Source organism: Microtus oregoni, unplaced genomic scaffold, assembly GCF_018167655.1.
Source record: "Microtus oregoni isolate MIOR12 unplaced genomic scaffold, Mior012 000000F_ref0000247, whole genome shotgun sequence".
Classification (NCBI taxonomy): domain Eukaryota; kingdom Metazoa; phylum Chordata; class Mammalia; order Rodentia; family Cricetidae; genus Microtus; species Microtus oregoni.
The window spans coordinates 85,978,836-85,995,164 of NW_024543059.1; the positions used below are offsets into that span (position 1 = coordinate 85,978,836).

Here is a 16,329-nt window from a genome sequence, read left to right on the forward strand (position 1 = left end):
CAGGTAATTCCATCACGTGGGAGGCTGAGGCAGGAGCATCACCCCAACTACATAATGAATTTCAGGCCAACCAGTAATACATACGAGAAAGAAGAAAGTCGTTTGTTTGTTTATCCGAATATTTTTCTATGTCATATACTAAACACAGACACATTCTTAGGTTGTATATTGGATTCTGTGAGAATTTTTTCCCCCACATCTTTCATCTCCAAAGTTCAAAGACTAAAAACCTTTCTTTTGGAAAGACACTTTAATATTTCTATCATAAGCAAACTAACCTAATTCTTACTGTTTTTGTCTCAGACAGGATCCCTGTGCTAAGAGAAGGAAGACTGCCTGTGGTAGGGATTGGGAAGCATCTGTGTGGGGTCGCAACAGGTAAGCCAGACACACAGTACCCTCTAAACTAACACTGAGCTGGAACCTAGATGGCCCTGCCATCTCGGGGGGCCGCTTAGGCTCTCATTTAACCCATGTAACAGCTTTCTAAAGCCATTTCATCCTGGTACAGGAGGGAAGCATACACCTTTGGTTCCTTTCATCTAGCCCCTGCCTCTCAGAAACCTGACCCTACAGAGGCTGCTTCCCCTTTTCCACCCCCTCTCCCCTTTCGCTCTGCTGCAGGCGCCTTCCCTCAGTGAGGTTCAGCGTCCTTCTCTTAGTGCTTCCCCTCACCAGGGCCATTCCTTCCATTGTTTTGTGTTCCCCTTCTTGAAGTATTAATATTTAGACCCTTCTGTGACACACAGTGTTCTTGTCCTCCCCTTCTTGAAGTATTAATATTTAGACCCTTCTGTGACACACAGTGTCCTTGTCCTTCCCTTCTTGAAGTATTAATATTTAGACCCTTCTGTGACATACAGTCAGTATGTGTCGGAGTTCACTGTTGACCAACATGAACCATGGCTATTTTCTCAAAGGCCATGTTGACCAACATGAACCATGGCTATTTTCTCAAAGGCCATGTTGACCAACATGAACCATGGCTATTTTCTCAAAGGCCATGTTGATCAACATGAACCATGGCTATTTTCTCAAAGGCCATGTTGCTCCAACCATTCCTAGAATTCCACTGTTACCTGTTTGAAAAAACTGCTCATCTGTGAGCTCAACTTTCTCCACGTTTTTGGAGCCTCCTTAGTGTTATCAAAATATGCTCTGCATAGCTGTTCCTTGTTTTCTAAGTATCTGTTTATATATCCAATCACACTGCTGTGCTGGGATTCTTTTCAAGCTCATTGCATTTGCTAATACAATTCTTGCTATATGAGAGAGACTCTGAATATTTGAAATGATCTTGACCACCAGCTTACTGCCTCTTTTTTCCTTCTAAGAAGAAGGTTTTTAAGGTCACTATGAAAGAGTTTGTGATTGCCAATGTTCTCTTTGTTTCTGAAATAACTTAATTCTTTTAATAATTTTCTGATTATAATTCTTTAAATTATGTTTAAGTCAAATGTAAATAAAATAGCAAATATATTTTGTTAGAAAATAAGTTGATGGACCTGGATGAAGTAACATGCCTCTACTCCCAGATACTCAGGAAGCTGAGGCAGGAGGATCACTGAGCTAAATGATCACTTGAGTTCATCCTCAATCTGGGCAACATAATGAGACCCGTTCTCACATATGAGAGAGGAAAAGACAGAGAAACACAGACAGATAGTGAATTACCAAATTAGCTATCACTTTATCCAAATAATGTTGGTTATTTATTATTATTATCATTATGGTTATCCCATAATGTTGGTTGGCATGATTAAAATTTATTGTAAAGATCACATAAATTATATCCCTTTTATATCATAGGGTAACAAATTTTAGAATATCATTTGTTTTTAATTAATAGAGTATGATATGACAATCTAATCAGATAAAATATAAGTTTCACAGCATACATTTGTGTTCTTTCCCATATTGCCAGCTATCAGTATGGCAATTTAGGGAGGTTTAATTTGGGTTTTTTAATTAATTTATTTTTATTGTATATGTATGGATATTTTGTCTGTATGCATGCCCAGTGCCCACAAAGGCCAGAAAGTGCCAGATCCCCAGGAACTGGAGTTATAGACAGTTGTAAACCATCCTGTGTGTGCTGGGAACCAAACCTGGGTGCTCTGCAAGAGCAGCAAGTGCTTCCAACCATTGAGCCATCTCTCCAGCCCCTACTATGGCAGTTTTATTTCCTGCATCCTCAGTGTTTTGTATATACAAGGCATTTAGCAAATATTTGCTGAACAAATGCCTGTGTACAATAAAACTATTTGCCTGCTTTTCATACTGAAACTTCCTTTTCTCAACTTTTTTTTTTTTTGTCTTGTTTTGAGACAAGGTTTCTCTGTATCTTTGGAGCCTGTTCTGGAACTAGCTTTTGTAGACTAGGCTGGCCTCGAACTCACAGAGATCCACCTGCCTCTGCCTCCCGAGTGCTGGGATTAAAGGCGTGCACCACCACCTGCCCCTTTTCTTAACTTTTTAACGCATCATTATTTATTGTGACAAGCTTACATTTCAAGACTAATATCTTAGCCAGGTGTGCTGGCACACACCTGTAACCAAAACACCAAGAGATGGAAGCAGATAATCAGAAGTTTGAGGCCAACATCAGCTATGCAGAACCGATCTCAAAACAAACAGATACAAAACCAAAAAAACTAGCTTCTTGAACCTGGGTCAGTCTCTAAGCTCCTTTGTTTCTTCCTTTGGAGTTTCTTAAGTGTATAACTTTAGTTGGGATGGGAGAAATGAAAGACAATGCAAATAGTTGAACAAAAGTTTTTTAAATCATAGGGCTTAAACTTCCTTCAATTTTATTGGGAAGTAGTCTTTATGGAAAATAAATCTTAGGAAATTAAGATAGGATGGCCAATTTGAGAAAAATGTATAATATATGCTAGAATCATTACAGTATATAGCTAAATAGATTTTTGCTAGTTTGTGTTGTTTGTTTTGTTTTTAACCACACTGCTTAAGAAATCTGAAGAATATTTTTAAAGATGACGTGGTTTGGGGCCATGTCGTTGTGTTTGCAGACCTTGCATTGCGATGTTTGGTGGAAACCTATGCTGCCAATTTTGAAGAAAGGACTGAAGAACCTTTAGCCAAACGCGTCAAGAATGATAAAACAGAAGAAGAAAGTAATGCTTTGTCCAAGGAAGTAAGTGAAGAAGATACCCCAGAGACACGGACCCCAGTGGCTGGCATTGTCATCGCACTTTGTTGTCACCACCGCTGTGACTGGAGACATTATGTGGGCAGAGAGTATTTCAAGGCACTAGGCCTCGGGGCAGAGGACTTCTACTATTTCCAGAGAATGAGTAGTTGGGCTACATGTGGAATGAGAAGGACGTCTTTGGAAGCCTCAGACACTACTGCAGAGAGAAAAGATGACCAGAATTATGACAGCGAAGAGCATGATGAGAGAGGAGACAGACCCGCAGATGGCAGCACTGATAGTGTGCCCGGGTAAGGACGACGTTTACAGTGCACCACATGGAGGGGAAATACTGTAGTCCCCTGATGGCCCCTGTGGGTACATCTCAGGACCTCTCACAGATGTCTAGAACCTTAGAGAAAACAGAACCGACTGTGCGAGTTAGCGTGGCAGTCCAACTGTCAGTCTAATAATCGAGATGGCTGCGCCATTGACTAGTTAGTGAGTAACACACAGTGTGGATGTTCTCGACATGATCATGTGCTAGGCCAAGTTCATTCCCCAGGTAGGAGGGAGTCGGGTCAGAATGGCAATACCAATGGTTAGTTTGGGGAATTTTCATTTCAGTATTTCTAGACTGTGACAGACCTTGGGCAAGAAAAACCAAAAAAAATGAAATTGAATAGTTGCTTCTTGGTCTTTTGGCCAAGATCAAGTACAGAAAATAAAACTGAATAAGAAGGATTCTTTTTTCAGATGAATGCTATCAGCAGTTTAGTTAAGAAAATACAGTTTACAATCTAATTTTGGAGCAGGCTAAAACACATTTTAATTGTAATAATCAAAACAAGACTGGGAAGCAAGAGACAGCACCTCATGACCTGCTGGCTAGTTAGCAGCTTTGTAGTGACTGGCAGTGCCGAGCTTCTTAGGAACGCTTACAAAGCTTAACTCCCCATGTGTTTATTCACTGTAGAGTTCTGACTGCTGAAGAGAAGGAGAACATAGGACATCTTTGCAAATTGCTGATTGACCAAGGCCGACTCGAGTATTTACAGCAGAAAGGCTTCAGCCCTGCCTTAAAGTACTATACAGACCCATCAGTGTCTCTGGAAAATGTGTTATTAACTGCCGTACCAGCTCATCTGTCACCACAGGAAGCAGCTCGGTAATGGAAAAGAAACGTAAACACCACTTGTCTTCTGCAAACAAAAAAATTTAATCCTTTTTAATTTATATTTTTCTATTCACAAAAATATAAATAACAGGGTATTTTGTTTGTTTTTACTTCCAAAGTCCAAACAGAGAATTCACCAAGTTCTCCATGTATTCCTTCTCAGCAGAGCTCTTTGACTCACTTTATCCATCAGAATGTATAGAGGGACTGGCCTCTGAGTCACTTCACTTGGTCATCTGAAACACATACAATACATGAACACATAATTACAGTATAAGCCAGGCGGTGGTGGCACACGCCTTTAATCCCAGCATTCGGGAGGCAGAGGCAGGCAGATCTTTGTGAGTTCGAGGCCAGCCTAGGCTACAAGAGCTAGTTCCAGGACAGGCTCCAAAGCTACAGAGAAACCCTGTCTCGAAAAACCAAAAAAAAAAAAAAAAATTTACAGTATAAACTCTGTATTCATTTTTAGGTGTATTTGATGTTTTATTTTTTGAGCTTCAGTTGTATTAAGCGATGCCAGTTTAACAAAGATCAATCTTGAGTATGGGGATTTTTTTCAGTATGGGTATAGAAAGAATAATTGCACTTTTCTCAGATGCAGACAAATTTAGAAATGTGGAAATTGGCAGATGACGTCACCATCAAAGTGCCAGACCCGTGCCTGTATTTGTACTCTCAGAGTCTGTCCGTGACTCCAGCCTGACGGTGATGATTTCAAGGGGAAAATACCTTACCTAGTTCAGACTTCTAAAGACTGTTGTTTGTAAACATAAATCACAAATCCAATTTGAAAGTTGCATGTAACTTCTAAAGTTAATCAGTATCCTGTATCTTTTTTCAGCCTCTTGTGTATAAATTAACTATTTTTTTTTAAAAAACAGCTTCTCTCCTGTTGGGGAAAATTGTTTTTGTTTTCTCTACTGAGACGGTATCATTTGGTACTCCTTGGCCAGCCTAGAACTCAGACATCCCCCTGCGTCTTCCTCCTAAATGCTGGGATTAAAGCATGTGCCCATGCCAGCAGGAAAAGTAATTGAATTAAAATACAAATTAGATTATGAAACCAAAACCTCACATTTAGGCTTTATGTAACTGATAAGTAGTTTTTACATACAAGCAGATATTAAACCAGACATGTCATAAGACTGTTTCTCTTCCACATCTTACCCTGGGTTTGTTTCTGCATTCGTTTGAAAACATTTGAGTTGTTGGTAGATGTGCAAAGACAGATTCAGAATGACACTGAGATAGCTATTTGTATTTGGTAGGCCTGTGACTAAGCAGGAAACCAAACACATTTTAACTCCTGGCCTTTCTGTTTTACTTTAATCTCATGTGTCGTCAGAATGCCTAGGTTTAAATTCCAACCCTACCACCTCTCAGCTTTCAAGTTACTTAATCTCTGTGCCTCAATTTTCTCCTCTTAAAATAGGAATGTTGATAACAGTAATGGAGCCTACCTCACAGGGTTGTGTATATCACATGAGATAGCCAGGGAAACCAATTGGAATGGTTCCAAGCACAGAGTAAATACTAGCTAGGTATAATAATATTACATGAGTCTATTTTAATATAATAGGTGTTTGTTATTTTTATTTAAATTGTTGCTTTTTCTATTTTTTATATTTTTAAAATATAACAATTTTATGTCAAATATTGTTAATGTACATTGATTCTTCTTTGGGGGGGTTGAAATACTACTTTAATATCTTAACTGTTCTGTAGGTCAAAATTCCAGTGTGATACCACTGGGTTAAATGCAAGGATTGCCAGAGTTTTACAAGATGGCAATATTCTGTGGATCCATCCTTTATCTCCAAAGCCAAACGGTTTCTTGAGTATGTCTCAAATTGTACTTCTCTTGAATTTGCTATTGGTTTCTTCTAAAGTTAAGCTTTATGATGACATTTTATATTCATAAATAACCCAAGAGATTTTTCTGTATTTCAAAGCCTTCTGACTAGGAACTTTAAATTACATCTATAACTCAAAGAGGGAACATTTGCATATATTCCAGAGATTAAGTTCATTGATATTTTTAAGTTAATAACTCAGATTCTCCAGTCAAGAGAACATAAATGAAGATAATTCATTGTTTAAGAATTAAATCCTTATGTCATAAATGTCATTTGTATCGAAAAATTGTTTTGTATCATTAAAGTTTATATCCAGAAATGGAGAGATGGCTCAAAGGTTAAGAGAACTGACTGCTCTTCCAGAGATCCTGAGTTCAATTCCCAGCAACTACATGGTGGGTCACTGTCATCTATATTGGGATCTGATGCCCTCTTCTGGCATAAAGTCATGATTGCAGATAGAGCACTCATATACATAAAATAAATGTCTTTTTTTAAAAAATTATGTCCATAAATAAAAAAAAAATCTAACCAGCCTGGTCTACAGAGCTAGTTCCAGGACAGGCTCCAAAGCCACAGAGAAACCCTGTCTCGAAAAACCAAAAAAAAAAAAAAAAAAAAAAATCTACAGTGGGTATAATCTCGGTTCTGTTTCAGAAGACGTACGGCATACCTCATAATTCTATTTTTTCCTGTGAGCCATTCATTTCAATTATGTTCTGATAATGGTTCTGAGTACATTACGGGGAAATAAGTTTCTTCTTTGGGTGCTAACCTTAAGTCAAGATTACAGTTTTTCTAATGTCTTTTTTTTCTTGTCTCACATAAGAATGTGAGCTAGCACATGATAAATCATTATTTCTTGCCTTGCAGACTGTTCGGCTTAGCTGGCTGCCTTGAACTGCACGTCCACAGTGCATTGTACATGTCCCACGTCAGACTCACTGCTAACACTGCAGCTCATCCTCAGTCCTCCCTCCTCATTCTGCATATCAAACCATATTCAGCACCTCCTTCATTCCCCAGTGGAGCACTCCATCCGTCCCGAACACTGGTTTCCATAATTAATTATCCATTCTGTCTCCTGCTTGCCTAATACTTCATGCAGAGCCACAAACTGCTTTGAACTGTTGCCAGCCCTTCCCCAGCTTGTTCACACTGTTGCTTCCGTGACCTACAGCAGCACCAGTGACCCCTGAAGTGACCCTTGCTAAGCAGCCTCTGGGCGTCGGGGAGGGGGTTCCCAAGGGAAAAACTGTGACTGTTCCCTCTGCTTGTGCTCCTTTTCAAAGTAGCTGTTTGGTGCAGGGAGTGAGTTAAAATTTCCCTTTTCATCTATGGATTATAGATGAAATTATACTTTTAATAATTACAAGGCCAAAGTTTCTGTTTCTATGCTATTATTTCACTGTTTTTATTAAGACAGTGCCTTTGCCTTATTCTGATTTTGTTTTAATTTTAAAACGTTTTCCTTGATTATAGAAATGTTTAATTCTAAATTATGAGATGAAGTGGTTGTAACCTGTATATTATACTTTATATTCTAACTATTGAATAAAGTCCGTATTTTTCACTCCCAAATCAAATTATTTTTTAATTATTACTTGTAGATTATAGAAAAGCAATATAGAGGAAGGTCTGTTTATACTCAGCCTGGCATGCCTGCCAGTTGATCAACAAAGGTAATGATTCTTTAAGAATCAGATTTGGGGCGCTGAAGAGATGGCTCAGAGGTTAACAGCACTGGTTGCTTTTCCACAGGACCCAGTTAAATTCCCAGCACCCACATGGCAATGATCTTAACACTAGTTCCAGGGATGTGATACCCTCTTCTGGATTCTGCAGGTACCAACATGCATCCAGGCAAAATAATAATACACAAAATAGTTAACATCTAGGCAGAGGGTGTCGCTGGAGTTCAGTGACAGGACACTTGCTGTTGATTTGAGCTCTGGTACTGGAGAATCGTGCTTAGAGAGAGAAAGAACTAGAAGTCCATATTCCTACACTTGAGTGTGCAGCAAGTGCAGCTGACTCCATTTGAAAGACCATCTTTACAGCTCCTCTCCTACATACCAGAATGATGGCCGGAATCAACATTCATTCATTCTTTCAGTGTTGGCCAGTTTGATGGGAAAGATAAGATAGAATGGAGAATCCCCAAAAGGCTTAATAGAAAGAAGTAAATTGTATCCACATTCTCTTCCAAAGCTATTTAACCCGTGTTGTCTATAAATCCGTACCTGTTCTCCGTGACTCTTGTATATATGCATGCATGAACTGAAGTCCAAACAGCTCCCGTTCCTCCTCTCCTTCTGTGATGTCACTGGGAGGGAGGGTCACTTCCAGTCTGAGCGGGTTGTCTCGAAAGTTGACAAACCTAGAAGTTCACCAGAAAACAGTATTTCTATAGGTGCCATAGAAGTGTGTGTGCATTTATTTCCCAGGAGAAAGATCAAATGACAGCGTGCTGAATTACTATTTTCCACTGTTCTCAATAACTGATTATCTTGCCTGGGACCTAATATACCCAAGAAGAAAAAGTATCTTTTCTCTCCAAAGCTCACAAAGGCAACTATTAGCTCATAACATGTGTTTAATGTGATGAGAGCAAGTATCATATGATTAATGCTATGAATATAGTTGGTGACTGTATTTATGGATGGATACCGTAACCATGGAATGCAAACTGAAGTTGCTGGATAGGCCTATGAATGAAGAGCTTCTGTTGTGGAGATTTTGAGTTTGGGTGTCCATTGCCTTGTTCCATCAGAAAATTATATTTTGGAGAGAATTTTCTTGGCTTTCTAATAAGTATCAAAAAGAAAAAAGTCTGCTTTCTCTAGGCTGATACAATTACCAGTGCCTCCTCGTAGTTATCCAGAAGGAAGATGATCACTGTTTCGTTCTTTGGGTTTTGTATTGTAGAGCATTTGTTAGCAGTATAAAGAGAATTTTCATCATATTGTCACCAACAAAAGACATTTCTTTAAACTGATAAACCCCAGTACCATTTTAGTTTCAAGAATTATTTTTTGAGGGGTGAAGAGATGGCTCAGTGGTTAAGAGCATTGCCTGCTCTTCCAAAGGTCCTGAGTTCAATTCCCAGCAACCACATGGTGGCTCACAACCATCTGTAATGAGATCTGGCGCCCTCTTCTGGCGTGTGGGCATACATGCAGGCAGAATGTTGTGTATATATAATAAACCTTTAAAAAAAAGAATTATTTTTTGAATAATCTAGATTGCCGTTACATGAATCACACGTATGAAACTATTAAAACATTATGTTTAAAATATACACTCTCAAGCTGAAGAGATAGCTCAGTAGTTACAAGCATTGGCTGCTGTTACAGAGGACCCCAGTTCAATTCCCAGCACCCACATGGCAATCCAACCCTCTGTAACTCCAGTTCCAAGAGATCCAATGCCCTCTTCTAACCTCCATGGGCACCAGGCACACAAGTGGTGTGCAGGCAAAACACCTACACACAAAAGGAAAATTTAAATATACATACACATCATTCACGACCCAGGTGTGTCAGTCAGGATCTGGGTTCCTCCGCCTTACCTCCAAGGGTAAGTGTGCCATGCTGCAGTTAAATTCTCTCACCTCAGATTTGCCATCTCTTCCATGCAGCCTGGAATATCTTGCAGCTTATTGTTACTGAGAACAAGAGTCCCCAAGTTTTTCATATTTCTGATCGATTCTGGCAGGCAAGCTATTTCATTCCTCTGCAGCCACAATGTGTGTAAACTTTGCATTCTGGAGAATTAGAATTTTGTATATTAGATCCTTGAATATAAAAATCTGGCCTCATCAGATTATAATGTTTAACATTCAATTGTTTAATTAATTTACTTCATTAAATTAATTATTTCGCATTTAGCAAAATGCATTTATTTGTTTAACAGATTTCATTCTTTCCTGTTACCTAATTGTCAGGGAACTCACTAAAGACCAGCTGTCATGCCACGGCAGAAATGAGAACATTTACACTGCATGTTTTTCATAGTTCTCTAAATAAACAGCTGTAAATGTCACTTAAGATGAATCTTAAAAATCAGGAACTGATAATATGCCTATTTTGGGCAAGGTGGTATAGACTCAGGTCAAGATTCCTACGTTCAAAGCCAATTAATGTCACTCACTGAGACCTGGGCATAGGTGACAAACATCTCTGTATCGGCTCCCTTGTCCTTTAGTAGTGTACACAGAAGTGCCTGGCATGCACCAAGCAGTGTGGTTACTGTGGCATGTTCTTGGTAATGTCTTGAAAGCAGTTAGTTCTCCCCTTCCCAAATCCTTTGCATATTTGGGAGAAATGAAACTAACCCACTGGAAGACTAAGTTTTGACCCAGTTGGGTCTTTTGTAATTATCATGGGCTCCTAGTTGTTCGGTTTATTGTTTCTTATTTTTCATAGGTGGCTTTGAATTTTTGGTAGCATAAAGTAACCCATAAAGCATAAAGTTACCTTTCTAGACTGTCAGGGAGTTGTTGAAGGCTGTTGCTTCCCATATCCAGCCACTCGAGGGCAGGCATGTTCAACACAGCCAGAGGGATTGTAGTGAAGTGGTTCATACTCAGATCAAGGTGGGTGAGTTTTAGCAGTCTGCTGAGCTGAAGAAGAGAGTGGGTAACACTTGAGCTTTGTTTAGACACAGGAATCCACAATGATCAAAGCAGAAGGATAACAGAAGCTGGGCATGGTGGCACATGCTTATAATCCCAGCACCAGCACCGGAGCCAAAGGCAGAGGACATCTCTGAGTTCAAGGCCATCATGGTCTACACAATGCATAGACCTGTCTCAAAAACAAACAGAAGCCTGGGCTCCCAATAAAATAGAAATTTTTTATTCAAAGACAGTTTATCTTCCAAGATGACCATGTTCCAGGGTTCATAGGACCTGTGTGTCAAAAGCATCGCCACCTCCAGAAGCATTTCTTTTTTTTCTTTCTTTCTTTTTTTTTTTGTTAAAATTGTCACATCTCCCTTTTATTGAGCTGATTTAGTATCCATGGGAGACCAGTTCTAAGACTCTGGACAATTCTCAGATCCTTGAGTAAATAAAAATCTCATAATAGCTGCGTGTTAATTACACACTGAGACAATGGGGATGTTCTATCGGGAACTCACCAAGGCCAGCTGGCCTAGGTCTGAAAAAGCATGGGATAAATCCGGACTAGCTGAACATAGTGGACAATGAGGACTACTGAGAACTCAAGAACAATCGCAGTGGGTTTTTGATCCTACTGCACGTACTGGCTTTGGGGGAGCCTAGGCAGTTTGGATGCTCACCTTACGAGACCAGAAGCATTTCTTGTGTTTACTTTCAGCCAGCTGCTGAGAGTTATATGGGAAAACTTATTCTTTAAGATAACGGTTACCTTACTGGCTCACTCACACTTGCGATCTCAAACGTCTAACTCACTCGGCCACAATTCTGAGCTAAAGTGCAGTGAGTGCCTGCAAATTTTATGCCATACAGCGCTGGGCTTAGCTTCAGAAAAAAGATTGTGTTATTGTGGTGATGTCTTCCGTCACCTGACTTCTCAGAGCTAGTGCTGTCATGACTATGCATGTTTCTTTATATTGTGTTACTATATGGAAGTATTTGCATTTCTAACTCATTATATTTTTTCAGGAAATGTATTGTTTTATGTTTATGTATATTTGAGGATTATATTGGACTGGCTTTTGTTTTTTTTTTTTTTTTACTTTCTTTCAAACTCTTACTGAGATTTTGGTTTTGTGTGTATCTTTCAGTTTGTTGGGAGAGTATCAGTGTAAGTCCTAGCTGGTCAGGAACGTGTGGCCTCAAACTCACAAAAATCCACCTGCCTCTGCCTTCAGAGCACTGGGTGTAAAGGTGTACACCGCCATGCCTGGATTCTCTCGTCAGTTTTAAAATGTATTCATGGGAATGCTTAGAGTGCCATTTTTTTTTACCTAAAATATCTGTTAAGTTATTTCCATTCCACACTTTTATTTAATTGGCTCACAGTTGTACTTAAATACGTGAATGATTATGATAGCAACCACACAAAGGCAGTGCCATTGTTTCTGTTTTATGAAAATCGCTCAGAGATCATGTAACTCAATGGACTCAAGTTCTTATAGACCTAAAGTCTGAAAGTTCCTTCCTCTTTATCCTTACTGGGAGTTTGAAGATAGATAGAAGAATTAGCATCTACAGAGCAAACAAAAACAGCCTATCCACTTGGCTGCCAGGGTTCTGTATTTTGAATTCCTTCTGTACCATCTGCACCATGAAGTGCACAAATACAGAGTTTTGTAGCTAGTGCCAAAAAGCAGGATGAGGGCTCTGAGGAGACGGCTTAGTGGGAAAGCTGCTTGCTGTGTAAGCGTTCCGACCTGAGTTTGGATTCTCAGCACTTAAGTGGAAAGCTGTATATGCAGCAATCTGAAACCCCAGTGCTGGGAAGTAGAAATGGAAGGGTCCAAGGGGCTTGTGGTTGGGGAAGACACCTGAGAACATCTGGCCGATGCATACATACATACACATACACACATAACAGGTACATACATATACTAATGAGGTAGGTACAATTTAATGTCTGGCAGAGAAATCTTCAGTTGCTGACCCCTCAGTAGTACTAGGGTACTACTAGTAGTACCTTTTTATTGTTGTGGTGTTTTTTTCCTGAGGCAGGTTTGCATTCTGTAGCCTTAGCTAGCCTGCAACTTGCTAGCTGAGAACTCAAAGAGCTCTAACTGCCACAGATACTTACTATTACTTACAAATGTTTGACTGGAAGCTCAGGCTTACTACTACCTAACTCTTACACTTAAATTAACCCATATTTCTTATCTATGCTTTTGCTACGTAGCTCATGTATTGTTAGCTTATTTTCTGCACATCCTGCTTTTTCCGTGACTGGCTGGCACTTCCCCTGATTCTGCCCTTCTTTATCCCAGTATCCTCAGTTTGATTGTACTGCCTAATTTTATCCTGCCTTGTGATAGTCCAATCAGCTTCTTTATTAACCCAATCATAGCGACATATATTCACACAGTGTACAGAAGGATTATTCCACAGCATTTTCCTCCTTTTGTCTAATTAAAAAGGAAGGTTTTAATCGTGAAGTGATAAAATTATATACAACAAAAATCATTGTTAAAAGAATTACAGTTACAATATTTAGTCCATTTGGATTTGACAAAATTAGAGGAAAAAATTCTGTTGTCTATCATGTCTTGGTGAGTCTAAAGTTTCATACCTATGCTTTGGTGATACAGCTGTCTGTGAGTCCTTTCCGCTCCTGTAAGTAACCCCAATAAAACTAATGCTTCACCAAGTTGAACTTTGGTGTTATCTGTGTTTTAGTCTGTTGTGGCCTTCCTACCTAGGGTGAGTAGACATGTGTGTTGTCTATCTCCAGGAAAAGTCTTGTCACATGATAGTACCTGTCTCCTGGAGAATCTAAGGTGAAGAGAATGGCTAATGATACATCCCAGTTCACATAGCTTGTTAGTGACAGAGCCTATCAGAAACAAAGTCACAGGTTTTAGAAAACTTATACACTGGCCTTTCTACATGGATAAATTGTTTCTATCAATTTACTTTCCTTGTTTTTTCATTAAAATAGTCTAACATGACGAAACACATGAGCTATGTTTGCAAAAGCAAACTAGGAGGAGCTGATTACTATTAGTAAGATGCCCAGTGGTTTTGGGAAATAAAAGTCTGATGTACTCAAATATAAAGTAAGAAAATGGAGTTGTACCTTTCTTTTGTTTTGAATTTTATTATTTTTCTTAACTCTTGTCTTGCAGTCATTGTTTTCAAGGCAGAAAAAGCATAGACATTTCTTGCTGATTCTAAGAGCATTAATTTGAAAGGTAACAGAGATGTCTTTGTCAGCTCAGTTTAACCAATCACAAGACACCAAGTCAAAGGCCTTTCCAACCTGCTAGCTTACTTTTTACTTGGTAAAGCCTAGAATGCCGGCGTGAAGCACACTCCCTCCAGTTCGTGGCATACTCTTCCTGCCTGTTTCGGGAGTGAGCATACCATGAAAGCCAACTAGGACACGAGATTTTCTGTTCTCGCTTTCTGTTCTTCATAGCAATCACGTGCATATTCATTCAGAAAAGCATGAATCGGATTCAAATTCACAGACATCAGACATCATCAATACCTCTAATCCCAGCATTCAAAAAGCTGAGTGAGAATTGGAAGTTCAAGGTCATAGTGAGCTCCACTGTGAGACTCTGCCTCACAACAGACAGAGGCAGTGTCTAAGTGTGTTTTAAGATAAATAGTTAAACCAGCAATATTGTTTAAAAAAAATATATACAGACAGGTAGAGAGACAGATAGACAGACAAAAAAGCCTCAAGGTCCAAGGCTATAGCTCAGTAGCAGTTTGTCTGCTCGGCATGCTTGAGACCCTGAGTTCAACCCCTAGCCGACGAAATAATCAAGCATGTGTGAGGAACCACTACAGGAACCTAGGCTTCTCCTTGTTATGGGAGCTTAAAGTTCTGCCTTCTCTCCAAAGAGATAATAATGCAGAACAGTAACAACAATAGAGGAACCTTTTATGCCAAGTAGAGTTTGTTCTAAAAAAAAAAAAAAAAAACTTGCCTTCTGCTAGAAAATGCTTTTCACTAAGAATGTCTTTCCTAAAACCAAATTCATAACAGTGCTTCACGAGTTTTGTTTTATTTTGTGTTTTGCCAACAGCCACATGCCCGAAAAGCAGACTATTAGTAGAGGCAAACAAAACAGACATTGGGACCTTCTGACCTCTGGAGGGAGGTCACTTAGATCTCTGTTCACAGCCAGTTCTAGCTTCTCCAAGCTGGCACAGTTGCTCAGCTCTTTGGGGACAGTCTTGATTTTGTTGTAGCTAAGAATCAGTTCCTGCAGCCTGGTGAGCAGCCCTGCACAAAACAACAGCAACAACACTGAGTAACAGCAATACACAATAGGAAGGAGGCGGACTTAGTGCTTCCTGACACTAAGTGCTGCTTACAGACTTCGCTTATTGGCAAAGTCAGTTATTCGCGTCTTCAAACCAGGGGCAAATTTCTCATGCCATAGGAGAGGTCCTGGGATTTCCATTCTGCTTTATATATACTGGATCAAGGTGACTGTGGACGGTACAGAACCTGCCTCGCATGTACCAGACCCTGGGTGAAGCCCACTCTGTGACTCTGGCAGGCTCCGCCCTTCGTCCCAATTCCCTCTGCCTCTCTAAAAACCGTTAGATTACATTCCTAAAGCTAGCCACAAAGGTCTATTCCCTTATTGAGCCACTCACTTCCTCCTCCTAAGGCCTTCTACCAAGGGCCAGCAATCAAAACTCACCTTTGACTCACCTAATTAACATTCCCAGTTAAAATTAAGTACTTCGCCCTAACACAGGGTTTCTCATTTTGCCTTTATAAACCACCATTTGCCTATGGACCACATCTGTCTCTCTATCCAGAGACAGTTCTTTGTCCCATACCCATGCCCCCTTTCCCTCATCCCCTACCCTTTCTGTTTGTTCTCTATCTCCTTTTCCTCCACAGCCTAGCCCATTCCAAACACAGGCCTCCCCTTTTTCTCTTAAGAATTATACTGGCAAGGTCATGTCCTGCTGTTTTCTGCCTGAGTCAGGAAGCAGCCAGTCTAACTTTTCTTCCCCCACTTCATAAAGGATCTCTGTGAAAATAGGTGTTTGGGTGTAGTTTGTACCCAATCTGGGTCCAGGAGGGAGCCCCCGCTGTAGGGGAGGCCCCATCATTGGGCTTGGTCTCCAACACAAAACCCCAACACAGAACACAACATCCTGAGCAATTTTTCATTTGGGAACATTTTCTCACTGTCTAATCAATCTTTCCCCCTTTATTTCCTTTAGTGTGTTCTAAGATAAATAGTTAAACCAGCAATATTGCTTTAAGAATATACAGCATATTTCCAAAAGCTTTTCTCCCCTGAAATTTTGTCTATCACCCCAGTATAAGTTTGAATCCCCTGAAGCATTACGTTAGAGGAACTGTTTACAGTTTTCTCAAATTTCAGAAAGAAGATCTTTATTCCACGCATTTGAAGCGGCAGGGTAAGGGGGTCTGAAAGAAAGAAAAAGCACCTTTGGCAGGTAAACAAAATAACACAGAAAT

The 16,329-nt window shown here is 39.8% G+C and overlaps 2 protein-coding genes across 4 annotated transcripts in view; one reads left to right on the plus strand and one right to left on the minus strand.

The window, feature by feature from the left end:
• The window catches only part of Trmt13 (tRNA methyltransferase 13 homolog), a 19,948-nt gene extending 12,186 nt beyond the window's left edge, over positions 1-7,762 (plus strand). Inside the window, exons 9-12 of one of the 2 annotated variants that reach the window (XM_041654939.1) lie at positions 304-378; positions 3,033-3,465; positions 4,131-4,322; positions 7,064-7,762. In XM_041654939.1, coding sequence (XP_041510873.1) covers positions 304-378; positions 3,033-3,465; positions 4,131-4,322; positions 7,064-7,286 — 923 coding nt within the window. In that variant the 3' untranslated portion in view covers positions 7,287-7,762. The remainder of the gene's footprint in view (positions 1-303; positions 379-3,032; positions 3,466-4,130; positions 4,323-7,063) is intronic. The other variant, XM_041654947.1, reaches the window with a different exon arrangement.
• Lrrc39 (leucine rich repeat containing 39) overlaps positions 4,355-16,329 on the minus strand; it is a 24,920-nt gene continuing 12,945 nt past the window's right edge. For both annotated transcript variants that reach the window (XM_041654960.1, XM_041654970.1), the window contains exons 5-9: positions 14,969-15,105; positions 10,669-10,814; positions 9,804-9,956; positions 8,434-8,570; positions 4,355-4,567 (exon numbers count right to left, since the gene is read on the minus strand). In XM_041654960.1, coding sequence (XP_041510894.1) covers positions 4,551-4,567; positions 8,434-8,570; positions 9,804-9,956; positions 10,669-10,814; positions 14,969-15,105 — 590 coding nt within the window. In that variant the 3' untranslated portion in view covers positions 4,355-4,550. The remainder of the gene's footprint in view (positions 4,568-8,433; positions 8,571-9,803; positions 9,957-10,668; positions 10,815-14,968; positions 15,106-16,329) is intronic.